The 25,266-nt window shown below is 38.2% G+C and overlaps 1 protein-coding gene across 2 annotated transcripts in view; it reads right to left on the bottom strand.

Annotated features, from left to right (window-relative positions):
* Nucleotides 1-216: 216 nt before the first annotated feature.
* Nucleotides 217-25,266, bottom strand: part of TRPM3 (transient receptor potential cation channel subfamily M member 3) — a 292,975-nt gene continuing 267,925 nt past the window's right edge. For both annotated transcript variants that reach the window (XM_088054046.1, XM_088054045.1), the window contains 5 exons: nt 24,543-24,717; nt 15,473-15,623; nt 14,741-14,940; nt 13,514-13,646; nt 217-5,239 (listed from right to left, as the gene is read on the bottom strand). In XM_088054046.1, coding sequence (XP_087910172.1) covers nt 3,790-5,239; nt 13,514-13,646; nt 14,741-14,940; nt 15,473-15,623; nt 24,543-24,717 — 2,109 coding nt within the window. In that variant the 3' untranslated portion in view covers nt 217-3,789. The remainder of the gene's footprint in view (nt 5,240-13,513; nt 13,647-14,740; nt 14,941-15,472; nt 15,624-24,542; nt 24,718-25,266) is intronic.

The following is a 25,266-nucleotide window of genomic DNA, read 5'->3' as shown; positions in this document are numbered from 1 at the left end:
TGGCACTTGTGCTAAGAAAATAGTGTAGCACCTGATCTCTTCCAAAAAAAGAGAGAGCCAAATGTCTGAGCACTGCTGTAGGTTCGCATTTTATCTTGAGTATTCAAATTTCATAAAATACAGTTGTCTTTTAAAAATAATAAAAAAATTACTTACTTTGCTAAAGATCAAAAATAATGGAAAGAATGTAAACATCCAAAAGTTTGAATTCATTCCTAACTGGATTCATCTTTACAGGCAGGCAATAGCAAAATGTTAAGTCTCCTAGCAGTCCAAAGAAACTCATGGAACAATGCATGCATTTTCTTTGACACAAAAAAAGACTGGACTGTAAGGAACAGAAACTACTTCAGTTATATCACACTGTTATTGTGAAAGAATAATGTGCTATAATACAATACCTAAGACAAGTGTTTACCCCAACTGTAGAATAGAATCACTTAAACTGGAAACAACAAAATGGATTACTATAGGAAAATATTTATAAAATACTGCACACTGCTTCCTCAGTCAACCAGCATATGTAAACAAACAGCTAAGCTCAGTTGAGTTTTAAAATATTATTAAAGTTCATTTATCTTATAATCTTTTGCATAACATGCCAGTTCATCTTTCACACCATCACAACTTGTCTGTCACAGCCCACAGTGGCTCATTAGAGGTTTATACATCAGCTCATACAAACATTTAAGTGGAGCTATACAAAGAAATGCATGAAACATACCAAACTTACACACTGTGACCAGAAATGCATATTCCATATGTAAGCTAATAATTGGATAGTGGAACTTAATGTTTGATGCAGCATGTGCTATTTTATTGAAAGTTACAGATATACAAACAAGACCATGTAATGAGATATTAAAACTGTCCTGTAACATTCACTAATATTACCACATGTCACAACTATATATGTGTCTAGTTCATAAGATATCCTTTGATACAGAATACATCATATGGCACATGCTATAGCTACATGATGATGGATGATGAGGCTTCTATCTCATTAAATGGTCATAATATCGAGAATGGGAAGTCTGGTCCCATTGCAATAAGTGAGTGTTTCATCATCAAATTCAAAAAGGAGCAGTTTGATGCCATGTGTAAAAACCAGGTGAAAATAAGACAATCTAACATCCATCATAATATATTCTACAGACACCACATTGTAGAATAAATGGGAAACATTCAGGAAAAATAGTGTTCTGACATCTTGCAATCACACTTTTAACATCTGAATTTACATGTTATATATAATGGCAAACTTTAAGAGGTAAGTAAAGTGTTCTGCTTCATTTTACCTGGAATGTGTGCTCCAGATCAATAAGGTGCTGTATCCTAAACATTTATACAGCTTCTGGGCTTGGCAAATTTCTTAACCCTGACAAACTAACCAATGGAATCTACTCCAGAGGAGAAGCCTATGCCTTGAACTAATTCACTAAGCACTGTTGAGGAATTTCTAATGAATCTGAGATTCCTCTTGAGTAGACCAGTAATACAATGAAGATGAAAGAGTCCACAACAGTTTTAGCAGACATTCATAAAAGTAACAAAGAAAATGAAGTAAGAATATCCCCCTCTTCTCTCCATAGATAAGATAGATTTGGAGAAGCCTTAGGAAAAGGCTGCTAACTAAAGGTTGGCACATTTGAAGCATATTGTTAAATACAAGTTCCTTTGCCCTTGGGCATTTTGCTCAACAATCAGCCTGCCAAAAGCATGCTTCATAATGCACAGAAAGGTTTCTGACCTTTCTTGGTATCGCCATGTGACTGTAATGCTGCACATGGGCTGCAAGGCAATTGCATAAGCATGGTGTCTTGGTAGAGCTTAGTTCACTGAAAGCCTGATCAAACAGAAGAAAACAAGGAACACGTTGGTGCAGGAAGTGAAACACATTGTTCTTAACATCCCCTTGCTGCATTTCCTTGTTTCCTGAACTTTCCAACGCAGTGACTTGTTAACTAAATGTTTTCACGTTCTTTGCCTCTTTTCTTGAGGCCGATGATTATTTTTCCATCTGGATTAATTGCCTTTTGGACTTAACTCTCAGATGGTGCTGTGAATCTCCCAGGGTGAGGACTCAGTGAGAAACATCAGCTTGTATTCTCAAAGCTTCCTTTGAAAGATAATTCACATTTAAATAATGTGAAATATGTACCCCACTCACAAATGTTCATTTTTGATAACAAAAATGAGCTGGTTCTACACAGATGTTGGTAACTGTTGAGATATTTTAACTTTTAATAGCACTAGTGTCAACTTTTTAAAAGCTTACAAGTTGTGCTGTCATAAAGGAATGTGAATTGTTTTTCCAATAGCAGTTTATGCTTCTCCACCCTTTTCCAGTCTTCTGTGTACCCTTCCACCTGTGACCACCGGACACTGTCTCATGAGAAGTTTGAAACTCTGGTTGACAATGTGGACCCTTGGAACGTGTGTGGAATCAGTGGAGTTACAAAACCCGTAACTGCCCTACCGTTCAGACACACTTTCTCCTACTAGAAGTGCTCAATGTCTGATATGCTAATGAATGGTGGATGCCTACTCACAACTGACGGCTTTTGCTGTTTACAAACACTTGCAGTTTCACTTTGGTTCTTTTACTTACCTTAGAAGCATATAGAAATTCTAGTGTTTTCCAGTCCTCTGCCAAAAATACTTTCCTTTAAGCAGCTTCAGTCTAATTACATGAATCTGGATTCAGACCTCTTGATAAATCCTGTATAATTTAAAAAGTCCAAATACAGTTATGTTCACATGAAAAAAAAGTGTATATTTTTAGGTGGGGGAATGATGTGAAGAATCGGCAGCTCATATTAATGCAGCTAGTAGCAGCATGGTGGATAAATCTCCCCAGTTTATATATATAATTAAACTGAGCAGTGAGAACTGGACACTATTACTACACTCTTCTCTGATCATCCAATTCTTATTGTTTCATCACATCCTTTGATTTAGTGAGACAACATATTGATGACAAATGTGGTAAAAAAATAAATATATACTATTCCACTTAATTACATTCATCCTGAGCTTGCTCACCTGCGCTAGAATCTAGAATGCCTGTTTTATACAGGAAATCACCTGATATTTTAACATAAATTCTTCTTTCATTTAAGTTGCAGTAAAAAAGGCATTTCTTTTCCCTTTCCGCTCTTGAAAATATAAACTTTCTGTAGCACTAGATGTTGATACAAAAGGAGACAAGTGAACATTTATAGTTGTTACTGTGTTCATCTTTCTTCATTTCCACCAGTGTGGGATGCAAGGGACTTGGGAGACTTTAGGTTTGTTTGCTGCCAGTTCCTACAGAAATAACAAATGCTTTTCACCAGTCATCACAATGGTGACATAGATGAAAAAGAAGTTGTGATTGAAGTTTGGAATATCTAATTTGTACATCTCTTTTTTGCCAGTTAATTCCTGCATTTTAAAAACTTGAATAATGATAAAAGGTCTTAGGATGCCCTCTAATAAAAGGCAGATATCTTGACCTATTTATTTACTTCTTCTGACTTCATTAAGGGGGCTTGTTATTCCTCTTGTTTTCTGAACGTTTTGTAAAGCTTTCATCCCTCCCTTTTTTTTTTAAGTGCAAACGTCAACTGGGTCAAGATGCAGTACCTCAGTGGTGATACTGAGATTGAAAGTGTGCTCTCTTGACCATGGCTAATGCCGATTGGACTTGACACGGGGTGATGTGAGGGCTTTTGTAAAATTCTGCTAGGAAAAACAGACTGAAGGGCAGAAGACCCTTAGACTGCTGGTGAGCTTTGAATAAGCCTAGCTGTGCTTGCTTTCAAAACTGCAGAAGGCTCCTGTTCTTGACAGTCTCCTCATGGACAGGTTGTCCCCTTTGCTCTCTGGCCTTGAGGGCTTACTCCTCTCCAAGGGGTTCCGCGGGCCTGCTGTGTTTCGCTGTCTGTCAAGTTTGTCACTGATGGAGTAGCTCTTTCGTGTGTGCTGTGCATACAACACATTGGACTCCTCAGCAGAGTAGCTGTTGGCTCGCTCTATTTTTGGGAGTGGGATGCTGTTGGGCAGAGTTGTTGGAGCACTGCTGTCTTGAGGAGACAAGGGGATTCCTTTCTTGTCTTTGACCTCAACATCCTCATGATCAGAGCTTGGGTGGGTTAGTTCAGCTTCTCTCTCTGGGTGACAGCATCCCAAGTCTTCCACTTTGCCCCTGAGACTTCCAGGGAAACTGGCCCTCTCTGCAATGGCTTGGGGAGCACTCACACACCTCGTGTCTATGCAATCCGTAATACTTGTGTACTCTGCTGTTTTGACTGGGACACCAAGGCTGCTGAAGTAGCTTCGAGAAGGAGAGAACATGAAACTGTGAGATTTCACAATTGGCGTTTCCTCCAGAATAAATGGAGTTGTAGCCAGGTAACGGCTGCTTTTAGATCGCTCTAAAGTATGATACAAGGGAGGGTCTGAATCCCATGGGATTTGGCAGTCTGTGATTTGTGAATAGTCTGAAGAAAATGCTCTTGTTTCTATTCCAGAAGTTTCCTCATAATCAAGACTCCTGCCAGAGATCTTTTCACCAGCTGTACTGCTGATGTATGCACTATTAGTTAAAAGAGAAGAGGCTATGTGAGCTGGCAGAGCTGCGTCTTCAGGACCAAGAATATTTATGGAGCTGTCAAGAGGTTCTGTGTCAGAATGCATCTCATCCATGGCAGAAACGTAGATGTCTATACAAGATGAAGGTCTTCTGGAGTCTGGGGCGATTGACAAAGTGCTGGTAGGGGGCAAGGGAGCCTTTCCTTCTTTAGCTATTGAGTGGGAACTGATTGCCCGATGCAGGCTTGGAGATCTCTCCTTAAAAATGCTTTCCAACTTTTCCAGCCCACACTTGTCCTTTATATTTGTTGCATAGAAGGAGTGGCTTCGCATGCGGGGTGTGATTGTAGGTGACGTTGGGGACATGGACTCCTCTCCTGTGGGATCAATGCTCTCTTGAAGCTTGTAGGCATTTCCTTCCTGACTGTTGAAGCTACTCTGCCTCACAATGTAGGCTGCATCAGTACAGTCAGATGAGGTCCTGGATCGTATCTTAGTCGTCTCGCCTCTGTCAATGCCAGTCATTTTTTCTAAGGCAGTCACCATCCGTCCCATCATGTCTTCCAGCTGAGCAAGCCTGATGTCAACGGTCTGCAGAGAGGCCTTCATGCAGTGCTCTCTCTCATTTACTTCTTCCAGTCGCATGGCCATGTTCTCCACCCTTTAGAAAGAGAGGAATTAAAGAGGCAAATTTCTACAAAGCAGTGATGTTCAGCTAATAGGTCACCAAACCAGCTGGAAACAAATACGTCTCAAACATCAAAGGCGATGTACGCCACCTCAGCTGCTTCAAATCCTGCTAAAAGGGGGTTTTGAAAAAAAAAAACAAAACAAAATACTACGCACTGAGGGAACTGCTCCAGTGGGTTAAACCAGGAGCATCAGCTGTGTAAGGCAGAGGGAGGTTTGGGTGTCCCTTATTCCAGAGATAGGAGAATTATTATATAAATGTTACTATTAATCACTCCTTCTTTGCTTCCAAAGCTTCTAATTATAACACTTATAGCAGAACACTTATAGCAGATGCCACATGATGTTGTCCCCAGTTGTGCCACAGGCAGGACCATCACAGTTAAATGCAGAGCTAAATGAAGTAAAGAGAGCAGGCAATGTGCCACAGAAGATAGGCATTTTTATATTTTTTTCCTGGTGTTTGCACTACCTAGTCCTATGTAGATCTAAGGAGATAGTTTCTTTGTTCTCTGGTTAATTTTTAGCTCAGATTTGTAGAAAAAATATATCAGCTGTTTTGTTGAATATATATAGTATTGAGCTAAATATTCATAAAAACTGCAAGGAGGAGAAACACTGATAAAGCCAAATGCAGCTTGCAACTGTACATGCATTAAAATTGCTCCATTACTGTGATTGTGCTTTGGGTAGTCTGCATTCATAGCTTAAGGATTGAAATGGTGTATTTTAAAGCTAGTTTTCAGCTGCTATCATAATATATAAATAAAAAGACTAAAATACTAATAAGCAATAATTGAATGTAAGATTCAATTTTTTAATTAATCACATTTTAAATTTAATTTAATTTAAACTTTAGTATGTCTTTTCTAGACCATTGATCTATCACATTTTAAAACATTTCTAAATTTTAGGGAATTGCGTAAACATTTGTGCCAGTGGCTTCTAACCACTTCACTTTTCTGACTTCTAAATTGTGTCTTCTGGATTTATAGAGTCTGAAAATTTTGCATGATGAAATTGCCTGTAGCACATAAGAAACTTCTATATTATTTTCTTTGTTTGTGATCCCTATGACAGACTGGGACTTCCACTTTCCATTGAAGAAGTACTAAAGGCAACAAGTTTATGTAGTTATCTTTGTGTGATAGATTATAATTCTGGTTTTCCCCATTGCTGTAGACATTGAAAAACGATCAGATAGGCAAAAGATAACAAATGGCACAATTTCCACACTCTTTTCCATCACAGGTCCCTTACTCTCTTCCAGTTAGTGCAATTTATCCTCAAATATTACTAGGCACACTGCCATAGTTAATAGGCACACAAAGCTTTGCCAGGATTTCTGATGAGGTAAGTATTATCTTCTACTACTGCTAGTTATTTATTCAAGAGGACAAGTGATTTGGAGCTGACAACACCATAACCACCCTTATTTTAACAGAAGGGAAAATTTTAGCAGAGAATATTGGACAGCCTTAATGCCTTGTTACCTAATGCTCAGAACTTCTGAAGTCTGACTACCTTGTGATGAGCACAACCTGCCACAGAGAGGACAGGGAGGAGTGTGACTCAGCTCCCTAAAGCAAGTCTCATATTCCTGGGAAATACAGGCTTTTCCTGTGGAGTCTGTGAGTTTTGAAGGCACAAGAACAAATTAAATGTGCAGCAACAACAGTATTGCTAGCATCAATCTTCAATAGACAAATGATCAAGTAATCACTGCTAAGAAATGAACTGGTAGCTTCAAGGAATCTCATTCTACTCATTATCATTTAGGCAACAGTCTGTTTCTAGTTCTACCAGCTTCTCCAACAAAACAGATTAATGTTATTGCAAGTACAGGATGTAATTCCACAGTGAGAGCAGTTTATATGGGAAGCAGTTGAATTTTCACTCATGTGAACTGCTATTTTATAAAAGCAATTATACTTTTGAAACATTTATTAGCCAATAATTGAATCCTTCACACCACATTCACATTCTGTAACAACTGCTCCAAGATGATGACCAGATAAAACATCACAGTTTTAGGGCTGTCAGACATGTGGAAAAAATTTACTGGATTTCACTGGACAATTACAGCTCAGATTACATCCCACAAAAAACCTTTCACCCCAGCAACAGTTACCAAGAATTGGAGTGAATTTATAACATTCTTTATAGCTAACTGGATAATCTGGTTGTGATCTTGCTGTTTTGTTATTGTTCTTGCTATTATTTTGGTTTGATTTGCTTTTTGTTTCCTGTTTTGACAACTGTACACAAGTGAAATAATTTCTTATACAAACATAGCAGTTGGTTTATGAGAGGATCTGTCCATAGTGAGGTAAGTTTTGTGTCTTGCATTCATGTGAGGGCTATGCAATGCTACTGAACATGACTAATGCATCCCAAGGAGAACCTGGAATAATACCTCGCTGGTAGGTGTTCATGTATCTGTTCTGCCTTCCCTGAATGTGATCCAGCAGCTACTGCCAGTGGCACAGAGTGTCAGACAAGGCAAATAGAGACTTTTGAGCTACGTGGTCTGTTGGTTGCTATGGAACTGATGACAAATGTGATTGCATTGATAGTTGAAAATTTATAGAGAAATGTAGCAAGATAAGCACAGAGCAGTCTGGGTCTGGAAACCAGGGGTAACCAGAGACGTGCATAGGTAACTGAAAAATACATACATGTGTTTACACTTCATGAGCCCTGACTATGGAATTTTATTCACAAAACAAAAGCTGGAAAGATGATGGTCTCCTCCAGCCCCAAAGATATTAGCTTAGTCATCCTTAGTTATATAGATTGCATATGGCTACTGCAGAATGTTTAACAAATATTTATTCTATTAGTGATACTCTCTTGTACTAATTTGATGTTCAGTTCTGTAATCATTCATCATACAGAACAACACCATGTTCTAGGAGAGAACCTATTAGAAACATGATAAAATCACATCGGCCAAACACTGTGGACATAGGAGGATATGGTCTGGAGAAATATAACCATAATCTGGTCCTTAAAATGTTTTAATAAGTGAATTTTTCTATTTTACCATATTATTGGGAAAATACTCTTGCACTCAGTGAATAGACAGCCTGACCTGTACTTCCTTTAGGAATAGTTTTGAATTAAAGCACAATTTTAAAATAAGAATGCCCAAGTTTTGTTTAGGATTTTTTTTTTCTCCGTGTGTATTCAGGAACAAGTATAAACCTTTTAGCAAGTCTCACAATATCCATCAATGATGTTCTTTTTGCACCTCTGCTTTTCATTGCAGCAAGACTTATTCAATGTATTAGAAAGTGCCAAACCATGCTAACAGAATGAGAAAAACAGGAGGCTACATGTCAAACAAGCATCGAGGTGTGCTGCTGAAGCTCAAAAATTTCTAATAGTGAAACAAATGTGGACTTTACCAGGACAATATTCAGTAATGAGGTCAGAATTCAGAACCTGGCAAGGATTTTATATTACTTGCAATAAGACTTTTTAATTATGGTTTGGGAGATGATGACTTTTGCTGGCATTAATTTTGGTTTATTTATTTTTAACCTTTGCACGTTAGTTCATCAATAATTTATTTAAAATAATTCTTTAATGGGAGTAAGGCACTCTTCTCAGAAGTAGACCTCTTAATTACATGCTAAAATTAGGTTCACAAGCCTCTTTGTTGACCTAGATCCATTTCTAAGACATCATTCATACTTCAAAATCCTTTTCAACAGCCACAAAGACTGTTGACATCAAAGTCACTTACGGACATACCACAGAACTTGTGGTAGGTGATTGTGGAATGGTTTTATTTAAATAAAACATAGACAGCAGTTCCCAAGCATGTAACAGGGTACTTTGCCTGACATCTTTTGGTAAAGCAGTGATGATGCAAGCAGCCAGCCAGTTTTCCAGGGTGCAGAGATTTTTCCTGGCTAAGGAAGTTGGGTTGTCATGGCTGCATGAGCTTAAGACCACTTAGGCTACTGGACACAAAGACCACTTAACCCTTTATGACCGCAGAGAAATGCCACCAGAATCACAGACCTTTCCTGCTGTCTATTTCATGTGTGGGTGGATCTGGTAGGGTCAGTCCTTTGTACCAACATAATACTATTTCTGTGCGCTTCAGCCTGACAGCTCTGAAATCAAGATAATAGCTATGTCATCACCGACATGGATGCTGTACATATAATTGCACTGCAGATTATAAAGTGCTGTACTAATGGATACCAGAGAGTACCAAAGATGACATAATAATATCTGCTCTAACCAGCTTATCTGCTTTTCAAATACTGTTATGATGTGACCCTGCTCCTTTTTAAATCAGCATGAGGTTTTGCACAGATATGAAAGAGTTGAAACCTGCTCACATGGAACAAATGTTTACTAAAGTGATTATTTCAGTGGCTTCATGCCAGATCAAGAAAAATAGTGGTCTTTTTTGATCATATTACACACATCTTTGTAGTGGTCAAGATGTAATACACTGATTAGAAAGGAAGATTCTCCACAAAATGTCGTGATTCTTCCACTGCAGTGAAGTGAATTTGTCGAACTTAGCTTTCCTCACAAGTCTCCAGGAGTTTCACCATGCATGCTCTGATAAATGCATTCAATGGAAACACCTTACGGCCTTGTACTGCTTTATATTTTTCCAGTCAGTCCATAATTTACATCGGATATGTATCAGTAACCTGATGCTACTTCCACAGGCTTGTGTAAGATCCCAGCTAGTGGGCTACTGTAGAAGAGTATCTCACCCTCCACAAGAGCTTATCTGTTTGTTAGCCAGTCAGATAACTCAAACAGGACAAACTGTCTTGTACATCACGGTGCATTATCTTGCATAATCACTGAGTGATTTTGGTGCCATGGTCACTGGTCTGGCATCTCCCAACTGCCCATAAAATTCTTACTGTTGAAGTGAGATCTGGCAAGATAGGCTGAATTTCTGACTGACAGCCACTCACTTTACAACTAAAGAAGCCACACAAAACCTTCACCAAGTAGAAATCTTGTATGCATTTTCCTGAAAATGTGTGGAGTTTCTCGTGCTAGTAGGAACCTACTTTGTGGTTATTCCTCAGGGGTTAAGTGAAAGTATTTGTGTCCATTATCATCATTTTGGTGGTAAGTTACATTCGACTCCTAATCAATACTGTTTCTTTTGCTAGCTTTAATATAGATACTTTGATACAGTGCACTGTTTCATGCTGTAATCTACTAGTAGTGTTTTAATTATATACTGTGGAGTAACTAATTCTGATTAAGATTTTTCATCTATTATCTTTTGTCTGTTTAATAAATAATTATTTTTTATGTAAATATATCTGATTTGCCATCATTAGAACTTGCCAGGCAAAGTGATTCCTTAAATTTAAACTCTTGCCAAAATCTGAGGCTAAGGAAGGACTGACCTTCATTTAGACCCCTTTCTGTGAAGGAGTTTAAATACACAGTGGTGTTCTTTCTTCCCATCAGAGTCAGAAGTCAGAAAAAGCAGGGCTTCTTTAATAAGCTTTGTCTGTAGTTCCCACTCTCCCAGCAACAGCTACTCCTCTGAGTTACTTAGTACTTGAAGTTAAGGAAAGACAAACATCAACTGTTGCTCTATGCTTTCAGTTTCTGAATGTGAAGTGATCAAGTAAAGGAGAGATTCTGTCTGGTGACATCAAATATGGAGACATCTGTGGTGTCCCTTGTTACAAGAGAAGTAAGGAGATTCCTGAACTGAGGCAGGCACACAGAATACCAGGGTGGACTATTCCAAGGTCAGTGGAAACTGAAGCTTGTTGCAGGTGAGTCAGAAAAATCATCATCCTACCCCAGCACAGCCACTGACTGCATAGCTGTAATAATTAATTGACACCGAGGTCAATACATCAATAAACATGATCTCTTCTTGATTTCCCGAGCCCCTAACCTGTTTCTGTCACCCACTGAGGCTCAAAGAAAGACTGTTCTCATCTTATATTTCCCTTCCAGCGTTAGCCCCCTACTCCTGATTCCAGGTACTAGGCTTTGTATGCAGAGTGTAGCTGCTCCTCCTCCTAGCAGGTCCTGGAGCACTTTGATGAACCCAGTTGCAAGCAGGAGCTGCTCAAGCAGAGGGGAGCATTATCACATATGCACAGAGGTGAGGGAAGGCTGTGACTGGTCCAGATCCAGGTGCAGTCACACAGGGCTTGTCCCAACCCTTTATTCTTGAGCCTAACAGCATGTTTAGGTTATTGCACGTGAGAAGTCTTTAGGAAGAGTTTCACTCACATTAGCAGGGCTTTCTGGTTCAATTTTACACCACATAAAGCTGACTTAATTGGACAGATAACTAAACTGGTATCTCATGTCTTTAACATGGTTGTTATACTTTGTCTACTACTCCAGAGTAATGACTGGTCTTGGAAGTGAAACTGTAGTCTCATATCTTCTCTGCTTTCTTTGCTCTGCATTTTGTTACTTGTGCACTTATAACTCTATAAAGAAACTCTAAAGTGCAAATCTGGATTTTATATATTTGAATACAGGTACACAGGTTACAAAAAAAAAAAAAAATAGTGTTGTCATGGCTTAGGAATGGTATTCTCCAGTTTAGAAACCATGCTGCCACTTCCCTGCTCCCATTGGAGGCCCAAAAGGCAAAGTTTGAGATAAGAACAACTTACTGGAAATAGCAGTGAAATGAGAAAATAAACAGTAACAGCAACAAAATTACAACAAAAGGTGTAAGGAGAAAGAGGAGGAGGAGAAGAAGGAGAAGGAGAAGAAGCAGCAGCAGAAGAAATTATTTACAGTGAAAAGGCCCTGAAAATGAACAACACCAGACTGTTCCATTCATCATGTTTTCTCAACCAGAAGGAATCCCTCCTTGTCAGAAGCAAGAGTCCCTTTCCCCTGCCCCTGGCAATGACATAAGGTGGTATCAAACAACCTCAGGGTCCTCCCATCCCCTCCTGGCTACTGCAAAAATTAACCCTGTCCTGGCTGGAACCAAGACAAACATTTTAGATTTAAGAGGACTTGGCCATGACTACAGGAAAAATAAAGACCCAGGCATCCTCTTTCTAAAATGTGTTATTTGTGATACTCAGATAGCCCCGATTCCTCCTTTAAATATTTCTCAGACCTATTATGAAATAAGAACTGCATTCAGCTGGGATGTCATTGCTTAAAGTCCTATTAGTCCTATTAGTCCCAGTGCTTGGGCTTGGAAGTGACCTCAGTAGCCCACAGGGTCACTGACTGGTTATCTCTTAGAGAGCTGGGGCAATCTAGTCTCCACATTAAACTATTGGCTAAGGTAAATTGATTTTTAAATAGCTATTTCTCTGTTAGGCTCAGGTGTTTGTCTTCATTTAGGGCTCATATTCATGAGCTTCATTCTGGAACAAGGTGCTTTAAGATTTTAATTAGAGATAAGGGTTCTTTACCCTATAAAACAGGGCCAGCACAAAATAAAAAGTCAGACTGATCTGTTGTCATTTTCAAGGACTTACAGCACTTGTATGATGCAGAGGAGGACCTAGCTAGGTTACTTCTTATTTACAGGTCTTCAAACATACCTCTTCCTTCTTTGACCACCAAAATTGCTTTTTTCCGCTGTGCATTGCTGTAGGTTAAATGTCTTGTTCCATTCAAAATCCATGTTGCTATTCGCCCAAATGAAACTAGTTTATCTAGCCAGGCTATCCTGAAACAAGGCTTCTTTACCTATATGTTTATTTATCTTTATTTATTTATATGTTTCTTATCTGAATGGATCACAGATAAACCCTAAAGTCATGGTTTTCATTGAGGAACTCTAAGTTACTCTTCCATTTTGTTCTGACTACTTGTGCCCTGGAATTCTGCTCTAAGAACTGAAATGCAAGCATAATTTGTGCCTCTCACTGCATTGGTTATACTTTAATACAACTGGATAAAAGATCCCTTTTAAAAACTTATATAATAATGTGTGTTGGAAGAGACCTTAAAGATAATTCTGTTACAACCCTTCTGCCATGGGCAGGGACACCTCTCTGTAGAACAGGTTCCTCAGAGCCCCATTTAGCCTGGGCATCAACACATTTTCTTTAGCAGAAAAAAAAAAGAAAAAAAAGCCAAACAGGAAAAGAGAAAATAAACTCATCACATTTCATAGCTTTACTTTTTAATTAAGACTTACCACAACTACTTTGTTCCCTTTTTCAAGAAAAAATGAAAGAATGAAACTGGTGGCAGACACACATTTCCAGATCAACTTATAGGAAAAAAAGCGCACCTTTCTGAAGTGACACGGATTCTTTCATCATTGGAAGAGTTGAATCTGTCATCCTTTTCTCTGAAATACTCCTCTATGCACTGCTCCTCAAAGTCATGGACCTTTTTCAATTCATCCTCAGTTATGAAAAGTTCTGTGGAAAAAAATTGAGAAATACAAATTTGGCAAATATTAGAATGTGAAACTCATGGACGAAATTTTCAAAAACAAGTATGTGACATTTTGAAATGAAAGCAGATAAATACTGTTAATTACTGAATTACTGGCTTTAGTTATATATGCTTCTGGAGACAGAAGCACTTAAGCAGGCAAATGCTGAGCAAACGTGAATGTATTTTGATTACATGAGATCTAAACACAGCTGCTGGTCAGATCCTGAACAGGTGGTGAAAGCCAAAGCTCACCTGTAACCTAAGAGATGAATAATGAGATTAGCAGACTACTAGGAAAGAGTCTGAGGGTACAGGGGTCTGTCCCACGTGGCAAGAACAGACATCTGCAGGCAGCAGTGTGATGGGAGTGGGAGGAGAGCTGTCTGGTTGCATCTGCAGTGCCACACGTGACTCCTGCTCCCTCCTCACAGAGAAGTGGGCTGTGGCATTGGCTAATGCTGAGAAGAGATACACATCCCTTAGCTCCCTGCCTCTGGCATGTACATTGGGCAAGGTGGAGATATTCTGCCTTGAGGAATCAGATAGAGAAGAGGAAAGTGTTATCAAAATAATCTGACAGGTTTTCCATCATGGTTGTGGAACTTCATTTAAAGCATGTTGAGGACCTACTCCTCCAGTTTGAGTCAGAGTCAAGGAGAGACTGTGTATACCAAATTGTCTTCTACCATCTCTAAGCTTATCTAGGCAAAAAGGGCGCTCAGGGGAAGTATGTGCTGTTTGCTCTGTATTTTCAAAAGTAAAGCTGAAAGTGTGATGGAGTGAGAAGTATTCCAGCAATAGCAGACCTCTAGTAACCCCAAGCTTTGAAGGAACAAACAGGGCAACAACCCCAAAAAAAGTTTCAGAAAAACACAGCCTTCCTAACATTGCAGGGAGAATGAAGGGTTGGGCAAATCAAGTAAAACTAACTTGTTCAGGTAAGGTTTTTGTAGGTAAAAGCTGTTACTTTTCTGGGAAGATTATCAAAGTGCTGGACATGGACTTCATGCATGTCAATCACTAGACACTATGAAAGGCATTGTAAAGTCCCCTCTGTGCATTATCTGAGTCTTACTCAATCCATAGTCTCTCTCGTCCGGGTCACTTTCATGCTTCCTCCATCTGCAGCAGAGGTGTTGAAATATCATCGTCATGTGGCTGAAAATGATCAGAGGTGGTGGGAGAACAGGTCTTTCATGGAATGTCATGATGAGCTGGTACCTTTGAAACTTCCAAACTTGGTTTGATATAGATTTTACTTCGAAAAATGTGTTGCTAGAAGGCAAGAAGAGGAAAATAACATCAGACTGAAAATGGTTTTGGGTGCTTTGCCAAAGATGATATGACAGCATCATAACTAGATACATTTAAATAACACTGGCAAATGTTTCCTTGTCACAAAAACAGGAAACAGAACAAAAGAGTAAGTTTGTGCCTGGGCAAAGCACAGTGATAATAAGCCTTTTTGAAGTACCATACGACTGTAAATGTCTGTGCTGCACAACCCATGTACCAAAACCCACTGAGATGGAGAAATGTTTTTACTATTGTTTTCCCTATTGGGAATGAATGATGCCATAATTGAACCTTATTTGGCTTCTTTGCCCTGCTTCCCATTAGGTGTCTGTCCTTGGAAATGAGCACAATGTGAAAAACTTGGCATTTCCCCTGTTTCCTGGAGACAAACCTCTTTCCCTCTCCCCCTTACATCCTTGGAAAATGTCTCCCAGCCAAAGCTCAGCAGTCTTTGTAGACTGTGAACAATGTGAATCCTCCCCAAGTCTGTACTTTGCGATGTGTCACTCACTTGAAAACTGCAATGAGGAGATTCACCAAAAGGATGTTTGCCACCAAGAGGTAGCAGGCCATGATGGCAGGAACGATCCATGCTCCTGTCTTGCAGGGAGGTAGCTGGATTATTTTGCCATCTTCTCGGGTTTCATTTTGACCACAAGGTGCTGGGAACAAAATTTAGAAACAAAAAGATGGAAAATGGGAATGAATCTTATTTTTTCAGTAGTTTTTGCAGAAATACTTAAATATTTATAATGGCCTGCCTGTCAAGGCAACATCTTCCAAATTACAATGGCATTGACATTTTCCCCTCAGAAGTTTATGCTTGGTATCTCAGATTTTATGGGCTGCAGTTCTTGTTATTGTGTGTTTTTTGTGCTGTGGGTATCGAGATATTTCTCTCAGGACACATGTTTGCATACATAATGCAAAATAATATGGTAGTCTGGTGGTAATTAGTGGCTGTGAAAATGAAATTAATGAATTGTTTAATCCTACAGAAATGCTTACATATTATTTCTTTAATGGTGAAAACCTTGTCTTTTTTATTGATCGAGAAGGATGTGATAAATAAAGAAAATGAAGTCCACGGAAGTAAATTAAAGAGTAGACGTTTATTGCTGTGCACTGCACTGTCTCAAGCCTCTCTAGGACATACTCATAATGACTTTCTGCTATTAAGGACTCTTGACTGCATGCCTGGAAACAGTGGGGAAGATTATCAAGTCTTTACTGTACCAGGTACAGGGACATGTATGCAGCAGAGATGCCACCTGTTTCTTCTGCAAATGCATTGGAATCAAAATGTTCTCGAGATTAATGCTATAGAACTGAAGCAAGGGCAGGGAAAACATGGTGAAATAGTTTCTCCTGCTTGTGTTTTAATATGTTTTCATGTGCAGTGATGGGTAATCTGCTTTTGGAAGCATGGGTTCAGTTTATGTCTCTCTAGCTTCAGTCCTTGTGGCGCTATGTATCTCCATAATCAGCTCCTCAAGAAAATCATGGAAGCAGCAGCTTACATATACAAACCATCTTAGTACATTTTGCCCAGCACTACAGCTAGCTTCCCCTCACCTCTATCATAAAGAAGTTTAAGTTAGGAGTTTCCAAAGTGCTCAGTATTGGCTCAGTTCCTTCTGAACTTGATTCACTGAGCTTGACATTCACTTGTGGATGCCTGTACTGGCAATCATATTACATTATGTGTGATTGTGGTACTTTGTTTTGGGCACTACAATTAGAGCCTAGCCTATTACACACAGAAATATTGTAGACACATGGGATACAAGACTACATGTCCTCTCCAAAAATATTCAACTCACTGAAAAATAAATTACAAAAATCAAATACAAGCAGCACTGCTTTTTACCAGCAGCTCCATTGTGTTTGGACATATGGTGTTACCAGTCCTTCCTATTTACAAAAACACATTTTATTACTGAAGCAGGCTGAGACTATGAAATTCTTCATTTCTCAGTAAGGATCACTTTGCAGATCATTTTAAGGCAGTGCTATTTCCACAATGCTCCAAACAGCAGTTTCATTTAGACATTCAAAATACCGTCAGTGAGGTGCTGTGAGTGCAGGCCTCTCTGCTCTTAGCCTTCACCAGCAGAAACTGCACCATTCAACACCTCTTACTATCAACACTCAATATGAAACTTACATCTGTTTGTGTGGAAACATTAACTTGCTCATTTATTGAGTCAGATAGATGTACAAAGTCCAATACAACAAAGTACCAAAACCCATCATGATTTCACCAGTGATGGAACAATCACAGTATCAGTTGATGAAACCTGTTGTCCTTTTTTGTGCTGAAAACAGAACAAATATCTTTTCAAGTAAAGGGAAAAATTTTGAAAAGCATTTTTCAAACCTTAGGTAAATGAGATCAAAAACTCAGCTCCAACTCCGGTTCCAATTCTATTATCCCATTTTTTTTTCTAAAAAAACCATAGAATTTAATCTGAAAAAAAAAATCAGTTAAGAAGACAAAAAATACTTTTTCAGCTCTACTTGCTTACAAGTGGGTAATCTCTGTTGGTTTATGCCACTCAGTAATGGCCAAATTAGATTTCCTATGCAGACATGTTCCCACAGTCTATTCTATACACCTGTTGTGGTTCAGCTTGTCCTAAAGCTTTGCAAAAGTTTTTCTCTTTCAAATGTTCTGTTGTGGGTACAGTTTTTAAATAACTCGGGAATACTCATTTCTTGCCTTACTTATGGAGAGCTAAGCCACCATAAGTTTAATTGTCACATCTTCAGCTGCATAAGAAAATGTACAACATGTGTCCAAAAATGCAGAACTCTGTGTTCCATGGCACATCACATCACTGAACTTCTTTCATCTTTAAACTGTGACATTCATTTTCAAAGATTTTTTTTCCCCCCACTATTAATTAAAGGTGTGTGCTGTGCCTCACTGCTGAGGAACATGTGCTGCCCCTCATGTGTAACATCATTTGAACATTTTAATTATTTTTCGAGAAATGAAGTAATTTTTCTAATATGTGCAGTAATATATTGCAATGTATTTCAAAGCACAACATTAACATGTATGCAAACTTGACTCATCTGTTTTACATTATAGCCCTACTCTAACACAAACCACAGAACACTTAATTCTAGTGAAATGCTTTACTGAAGAAAATTCTATTAGTATAACAATATGCCAATCTTGGGTAACTGGAAAAGCCAACAGCTCTGATACCTACAGGCCACTGGATAAAGTTCAGACATTATGTCCTAAACTTAGGCTTTAGAAAACAATAAATGGTTGGAGTTTTAATTTCAATTATACGAATTGACTCCACTCAGCTTCCAAACATTGCATCCTAACACCCGTAGCAGTACATACTTTTTGCATCCTTTGTTTCCTTTTTCACAATCTCTTTCCATGCTTATTTTTCCTTCCTGACTCCCACTTACAGTTTCCTGCTGGGCCTTTCCTGCTACATATCTAACCCTTCCTCTTTCCTGTCCAGGAAATAGTTGCAAAAAAACCAACAGTAACTCAAGCCTCTGTGGGTGTCAGGCCTAACGTGGAGACAGAGCTCAGGAAGAATTAGTTTCCCGGCTGTAATTACTGTCATGACATGGGTACTGCTCACTTTTACTGTGTGCTGGGTGGAGGGCTTGGCAAAGGATGCTTGTGGGTCTCTGCATGATGACTGTTCCCCCAGCTGCATCCTTTCAAAGCAGGTGTGAGAAATAATGAAGAGGGAAAAGTCTCTGAACAGCTCTGCCACTGAATAACTTTTGCCTTTGATGAAAACTTCTATAAAAATGGATACCACTTTTACAATAACACCTGATTTGTTTGAAATCACAAGAAACTGAGGAATGCTTTCCTATGTTCATAGTTCTAAATAAATTTGAGACAAAAAAGTGCAACCAAACAACAAAAAATAATTTTTTTTCTTTTTTTTTTCTTTTTTTAAATTCAAGTCTGGATATTTTTAATGCACTTTCATCATCCTTTCATCATTATGAGTATATAGGCACCTTCCAATTTTAACCCAAAAGGAACCCAAAGGATGTGAAAGTGTTTTATAATTTCTGAATGAAATGTCTAAGCAACATTACCAGCTTACCAAGCTGGTAAATACTGAAAACTTCCCCTACCAAAAATATTAAGCAGGCTTCCTAAAGTTGTTCTCTTCTTCACTGATGGAGAAAATTTAAAATCTGTTTACCTTGAATATCAAAGAATTACTCTTTGTAAGTTTCTGTTCATCAGTAGAAACATCCAGGGAATTGAACAGTGACACATTACTTTAAGAAAGTTTCTTTAACTACAGCATCCTGACCTTCCACGTTACTTTCACCCTAGGCCACATTAAACATAACTTTGAAGGGTCTCTTCAATCTGCTGGTATTTTAATAACAATTTTCAGTAAATCCCTGTATTTTTCTTGTTCACTCTAGTGCTTTCTTCCTCCTCCTATTCTCCTCCTTCTCCCATTAAAAATGGCCAACAAAATGGAATCCAAATTACAATATCAGGAGTGCTATATATGGGAATATTGCTGCTTTCCAGCCCAGAAAGAATTTCAAAGTCTTTTCTAGTCTGCGCAAAAATTTTATCCACTACCTTTGTCTAACAACGTTAAAAGCATTGCCACAGGTATGATTTATTCTTGTTTTGTACAGAGCTGCTCTGTTTGTTCTAATTCCAGAATGGTCCATGCAAATGACAGTTCTCGAAAGGAGGCTCGACAGGAAGCTCCTACTAGTCATTAGAAGCATGCAACCTGTAAAGTCATGAAGAGCTTAGTATATAACTTTCATTTGTACCAAGAAATTTTCAAGAACTATAAAACTTAAATCTAACAGATTAAGAAATTTAAAGAATTTTTTAAAAGTTTTTTGTAGCAATTATAGTTTCCTCTGAAGATAATATTGAACAGTTAAAACCTGTGTATAATGGTCTCTCGTCTCTGAAACAATTGCATTCTGGTTACTTGATATTCCTCCAATACAATTGAAAGAGTCCCATCCTTTTCTCTTAAACTAGGTAGGTTTTTCCAAACCAGAAATAAACACAAGAAACAAACACAACTCAGACTGATCTTCAGATTCCAGATGGCACGTGAAGTTCTGTCAGCTGTTAAGAAAATCCAGATGGAAATCCAGCCTGTGAGACACCAGGAAAATCTGAAAAACTTCCCAAAAGCCATGTTGACTAAGAGCAGGTTCAGTTGCTTAGCCTTCTGAAGACAGGAAAAGGTGAGCTCTGATGTTCATTTTCTACAGATGACTGCAACTTCCCAAGCTGGCATTTATTTTCTCTATCTACATGTTTTTTACCAACAAACTCACCTTTCCTCTTCAGTGTTTCTTTTATCCTTCAGTATCCATAGTATTCTGGAGGGGTGGATAGGTTTTTAAAGTGAAGACAAAGTTCTTTACAGGTGAGAACTGTGCTATGAATTTTCCTGGCTAAAACTGCCCACACAAGTGCCAATGTGTGGTGAACTGAGAGAGAGATTTTACCGCGTTTGTGGGAAATCCACTTCTGGACAGGCGTTACTAAAGCAGCTACATGGCTGGCTGCTGCCTCATGGATCCCATTGGGCAGCACAAGGCTCAGACGGATTAGGAAAGACAGCCTCAAAGTGAGACAGTTGCATGTGCCATCACCAGCTCTCTAATTCAGATTCTCCTTCCTCCCCCAGCTAGCAATGGATAATAATATATCTTTACTTAACTACATAATTGATATCAGTCTGATTTTTTTTTAATTTATCAAACTCTTATTATTATTCCTTTCCTGAAATACATTAATTTTTCATTTCATCTTTAAATAATTCATAAATTTGATTAGCTTACTGCCTGCTTTCAATTCTCCAGTCTAAGCCTTTATCTGCATTCCAACATTTGCTAATTGAGGTTTTCCAGGCCCAAGTCAAAACTCAGTAGCTCATGGTGGTTTCAGTCATTATTGATGTTTCACTTGGACTGATATTTTAACTGGTTGGACTTCTCCATGAAGTTGCTTGACTATTCCTTGGTCTTTACATACTTCCAAAGACTGTTTCATGTAATTGCTGAAACTTCCCAAATAGACAACATGGTATGTGTAACCTTCTGTCCGTGTCAGATCAGCTAAAAAAGAATTAGCTAAACATCTGGATATAGTTGAGGGAACAGTATGGTCTAATTGTAAAACTCATTTGTTTACAGATCATATTAATGATCATAGATAATTTCCTGCACAAAGACCTAGAGGAAGACCATTATGATTGCACTGTGATAGTGAAGTCTGTTTTTTCTAGTTTCTCATTCCCAAAGCCCATATGGAGCTGGGCTGTGGACTTAATGGGTATCTGGGACTGAAAGAGCACCAGGAACCCAGGATATCTCTTTTGCTAGCAGCAGTCACTCTTCCATGTGTTACTATCTGTGGTTCCTCCCCCAGCATGTTTTAGGCATATTCAATGGTTTTCACTTGTCAAACTCTCTTCTTCATCCAAGAATTACTGAAGCTGGCCATTCTAGTTCTACATCTTTTTGTATGAAAGACCTGCTTAATATGACATGGTTTTATAGATTTTTTTAGTGGTCATAGTATGATGAACTGTCAATCAGGGAGGAGCTACTTAGAGAGCGGTTTTGCTGGTTTTGTTGACTTTACATGAAAATTTGAACACAGAGCTGAAAGATTTACTTTCCTTCCCCCCACTTTACAACTGATTCTTAGACAGAAATTTGTAGGCATGTAGTAGTTGCAGACATCACTGATAATGAACACCACCACTGAATAATGTATTCATAATCCTAGAAGTGAGGATGTCCTCACCTTTGAGTTGAAGATGAGATCACATACTAACATACCAACAGGACACTAACACATACTCCAGCTAACATGATTTTCCTTAAAAAAATATATGAATACAGAAATTAAGGGTAAAAAATGTAAATATGCACTGTTCTAGAGCAATGCATTTAGCAGTGTGTTGAAATGAAAATCAGAGTAGACCCACTGGACGAAAAGGCTGCCAGCTGATGAGAGGGATCCAGATACCGTATCTGGTCAGCCTTAATGGCATGCTTCACAAATAAAATAAAAATAATTAATTAAATAGATTTTTTTTTTTTCCTGAAATAAAGTAAATTAGAAATGTTAGAGTAGCCTATTTTTTAGTACATTCTCAGATACCAGGATGATTTCCAGGACAGTGGCTCAAATCAACATGCTTTTCCATGATCAGCACTTTCGCTGAAACCCAAGCTTGCTAATAATGTAACAATATTAAACACCCAAATATAAACAAAATCACAAAGCAACCCTTTTTTTTTGTTAAAATAATACTGATTAAAACAGAATGTGCTCTAATCCATAAAGTTAAATTGCATTTTAAATGTAGCATAACAATTTTAGAATGTTACCTTGAGAATGTACAAACACTGTAGCACTTTAACATGTGTACAGTGGCTGTTTTAGCTTAGAACAACATGGAAAATAGAAATAACAGCAAATGTTTAAATAGTAAAAAAATGTGAGAGTACTAGTAAAACCATCTGGATATCCATTGGGTCATTTAGATTGTATAACATCATCACCAACCATTGGTCATGCTCCCAGTCTATTCCACAGATAACATCTTTGAGACAACAGAGCACCAGACAGACATGACATACTCTACATATTTTGTGCTGGAAGAGTGGCTAATTCCCTGCATCATCTGCCCCTCAGGAAGGAGGAAGTAGGTGCTGGTTTTCATTTTGACATCATTGCTTTTGCTGCAACTCCAAGTTTCCTTGACACAGGCAGAAAAACAATGTGTCTATATTTAATGGTCGAGTTTAAGCTGCCAGGAGTTTTGCTTCAGAATTAATTATTCTGCATCTTTTTGTATGGTTTAAAAGTTGTGCATCTAAATAACACAAACCCTTATGCAAGGGTGTGCAGCCTGCCACCCTGTTTTCATACTTAAACACCCTCCAGTTTAGGTTTACAGGTTCTAAACTGTAATCAGACCTTCATTTAAAAAAAACCCAAGAACACTTTATTCAGCAGTTGCTACTTTTGTTGCACTGTGGTAGTTACTCAGTACAATATCAATGAATGGCCACTTATAGAGGGACAGACATAATTCTGCATGTAGAAGAAAGTTTTAATTTAATGGTTTTTAGCCCTCTAAAATATGCTTTCAGAGCAAGACAAAGTTTTATGTCCCCAACTATTACACCTTTGGAATTAATGAATTTTTAAAAATAAAAGGGAAAAGGATAAAAAATGAGGGAATTGGGTAAAAAGTGAAACATGGTGAGAAATTTTTTATAGGTATTTGCTTACTTCCTTGCATTCCATGCTGCCTCTGAAAACCAAATAGGGAAGCAAAGGTAAAAAAGGAGGTTTCATCTGTATCCACAATAATGATTCTGTGTTAGCCAGGAAGAAGAAATTAACATGAAACTGCTGGAATATCTGCTGTGGGATGTGTATACATCTATCCATCTGAAACTATATTCAATTGAGGGTATTATTTGTGATATAGGTATTTACTACTTTTAATCAGCTCAGGAAAAGTAATTTTTTTTTTTTCATTCAAACTTTGTCAATATGGAACAAACAGCAAATAAATTTTGAACATACTGCTCTCTCCTAAGATGGTACATAGAATAAAATGAAATATCCTAAAGAGAGCTTTAATGGAAGCCATCTTCCACTGGAAAAGGTACTGACTTCCAAATGCTGCCAAGACTCAGACGTAGTTAAATAAGAATGATGAACATCAGTTACATGACAGTAGTTGCAAAAGATGACATTGTTTGTTAGTTTTCTTAGTCTGGTCATCTACTGCATCATTTCTCATGACCAGCTCTCTCATTTGGTGGTAATGCAAAGAGTGGTACCACGAGATTTAATCTAAACAGAAAACCACCATTTTCCTGATCAGCTACCCAATGATTCCTGAGGAGATAATGTATTTCATACTGGCTCTTTTCCTGTTTGCAATGGTATGTGCACAGTCTTTCCTTCTAAAAGTAAATGCAGCAATATTCTAAAAATGGATCAAATTATTAGGCCCAAAGAATTGCATCACAGGGTTTAGCTTAAATATGGCACTGAGAAGGTAACAGAAAACTCATCAGATTAGATTCCCCATGAAGTACAGGAGCTGAAAGATCTAACCCTCTATTATTAGACATGATGCTCAATATGAAGTTAGATAAAAAGTATTTAGGTCAAAAAATAAACTAAAGGATGAGAAAAAAATAACTGAAATTTTGTGTCCCAGGTATGCCCCCAAATTCATGTTGGATACCTGGAAAGGGATTCTTGACACCAAGCTGGTAAAAAGGACACATTTATAACCTTCCCTACACACATGATAATTTAGCATTACGGATTTCCAGTTAAATGATTGCAAAGTGATGCCAGAAGCATGTTCTGAAATGAACACCTCAATATTAGCTGAAAAAATACTTTTGCAACCATTTTCTGTGTTGAGTAAGTTCCTCTATCCAGAGCCATTTATTGAGCAAACACACATGATCTAATAGGACATCGTCTAATTAAAGTTGGATACCTGACTGTGGAGTATGAGAATCATAAACTTGCTTACGGTCTATCTGGTCTGCAAACACTTCCCCATAGATCATCCAGTAAGGCATGTAAAAAATGTTTTTCGCCAGCTTCCACGAAGGCTCCTCATTGGGGAAGAGAATTGCCTGTCTTGCCACACCAAAGCTCATCAGAACCACCAACATGATGATGACAAAGTACATCATGTCTATCATCTGAATGTAATGACAGGAAAAAGGAAAGAAAGAGAAAGAGAGAGAGAGAGAGAGGGAGAGAGAAAGGACAAGAATTAGAGGAACTCATTTGTCCATATTCCTATTATTATGTGCTGCAAAAAAACAAAAAGTCTGTGAATCCAAGAAACAGAATTTTCAAAAACAAATTTTGAAAAGCCTTTCTCATTTACACATAAAAAAAATATTTTTCAAAGAAGTGAAGTGGTATTATTGTGTCCTTGGTTTTACCCAGTGTCACTTTTAAGAACAATTCAAATGTTATGAATAGGCTTGAAAATACAAAGTACCATCTGGTCACACCAGTTGCCTCCACAAGAATATATAGGTTCACTGGAATCAGCAGCCTGGTCTGGGCAAGGGTCGTGAGATGATGTATTGTTTATAGGCACCAAGTGGCAACTGTACATAAGCAAAAGGGCTGACATGGATAATTTTATTCACTGGTAGTCATTACCTTGGAGCAAAGGGAGCTGCAACTAACATACGGAGGAACGGGTGGCAGAACAGCCTGTGACTGCAACATAAGGG

The sequence above is a fragment of the Pseudopodoces humilis genome, chromosome 4, assembly GCF_049639895.1.
Source record: "Pseudopodoces humilis isolate 2021_Gansu_Grassland_sample_001 chromosome 4, ASM4963989v1, whole genome shotgun sequence".
Classification (NCBI taxonomy): domain Eukaryota; kingdom Metazoa; phylum Chordata; class Aves; order Passeriformes; family Paridae; genus Pseudopodoces; species Pseudopodoces humilis.
The sequence above is the reverse complement of the archived record's forward strand: the minus strand, read 5'-3'. Positions and strand labels throughout refer to the sequence as shown.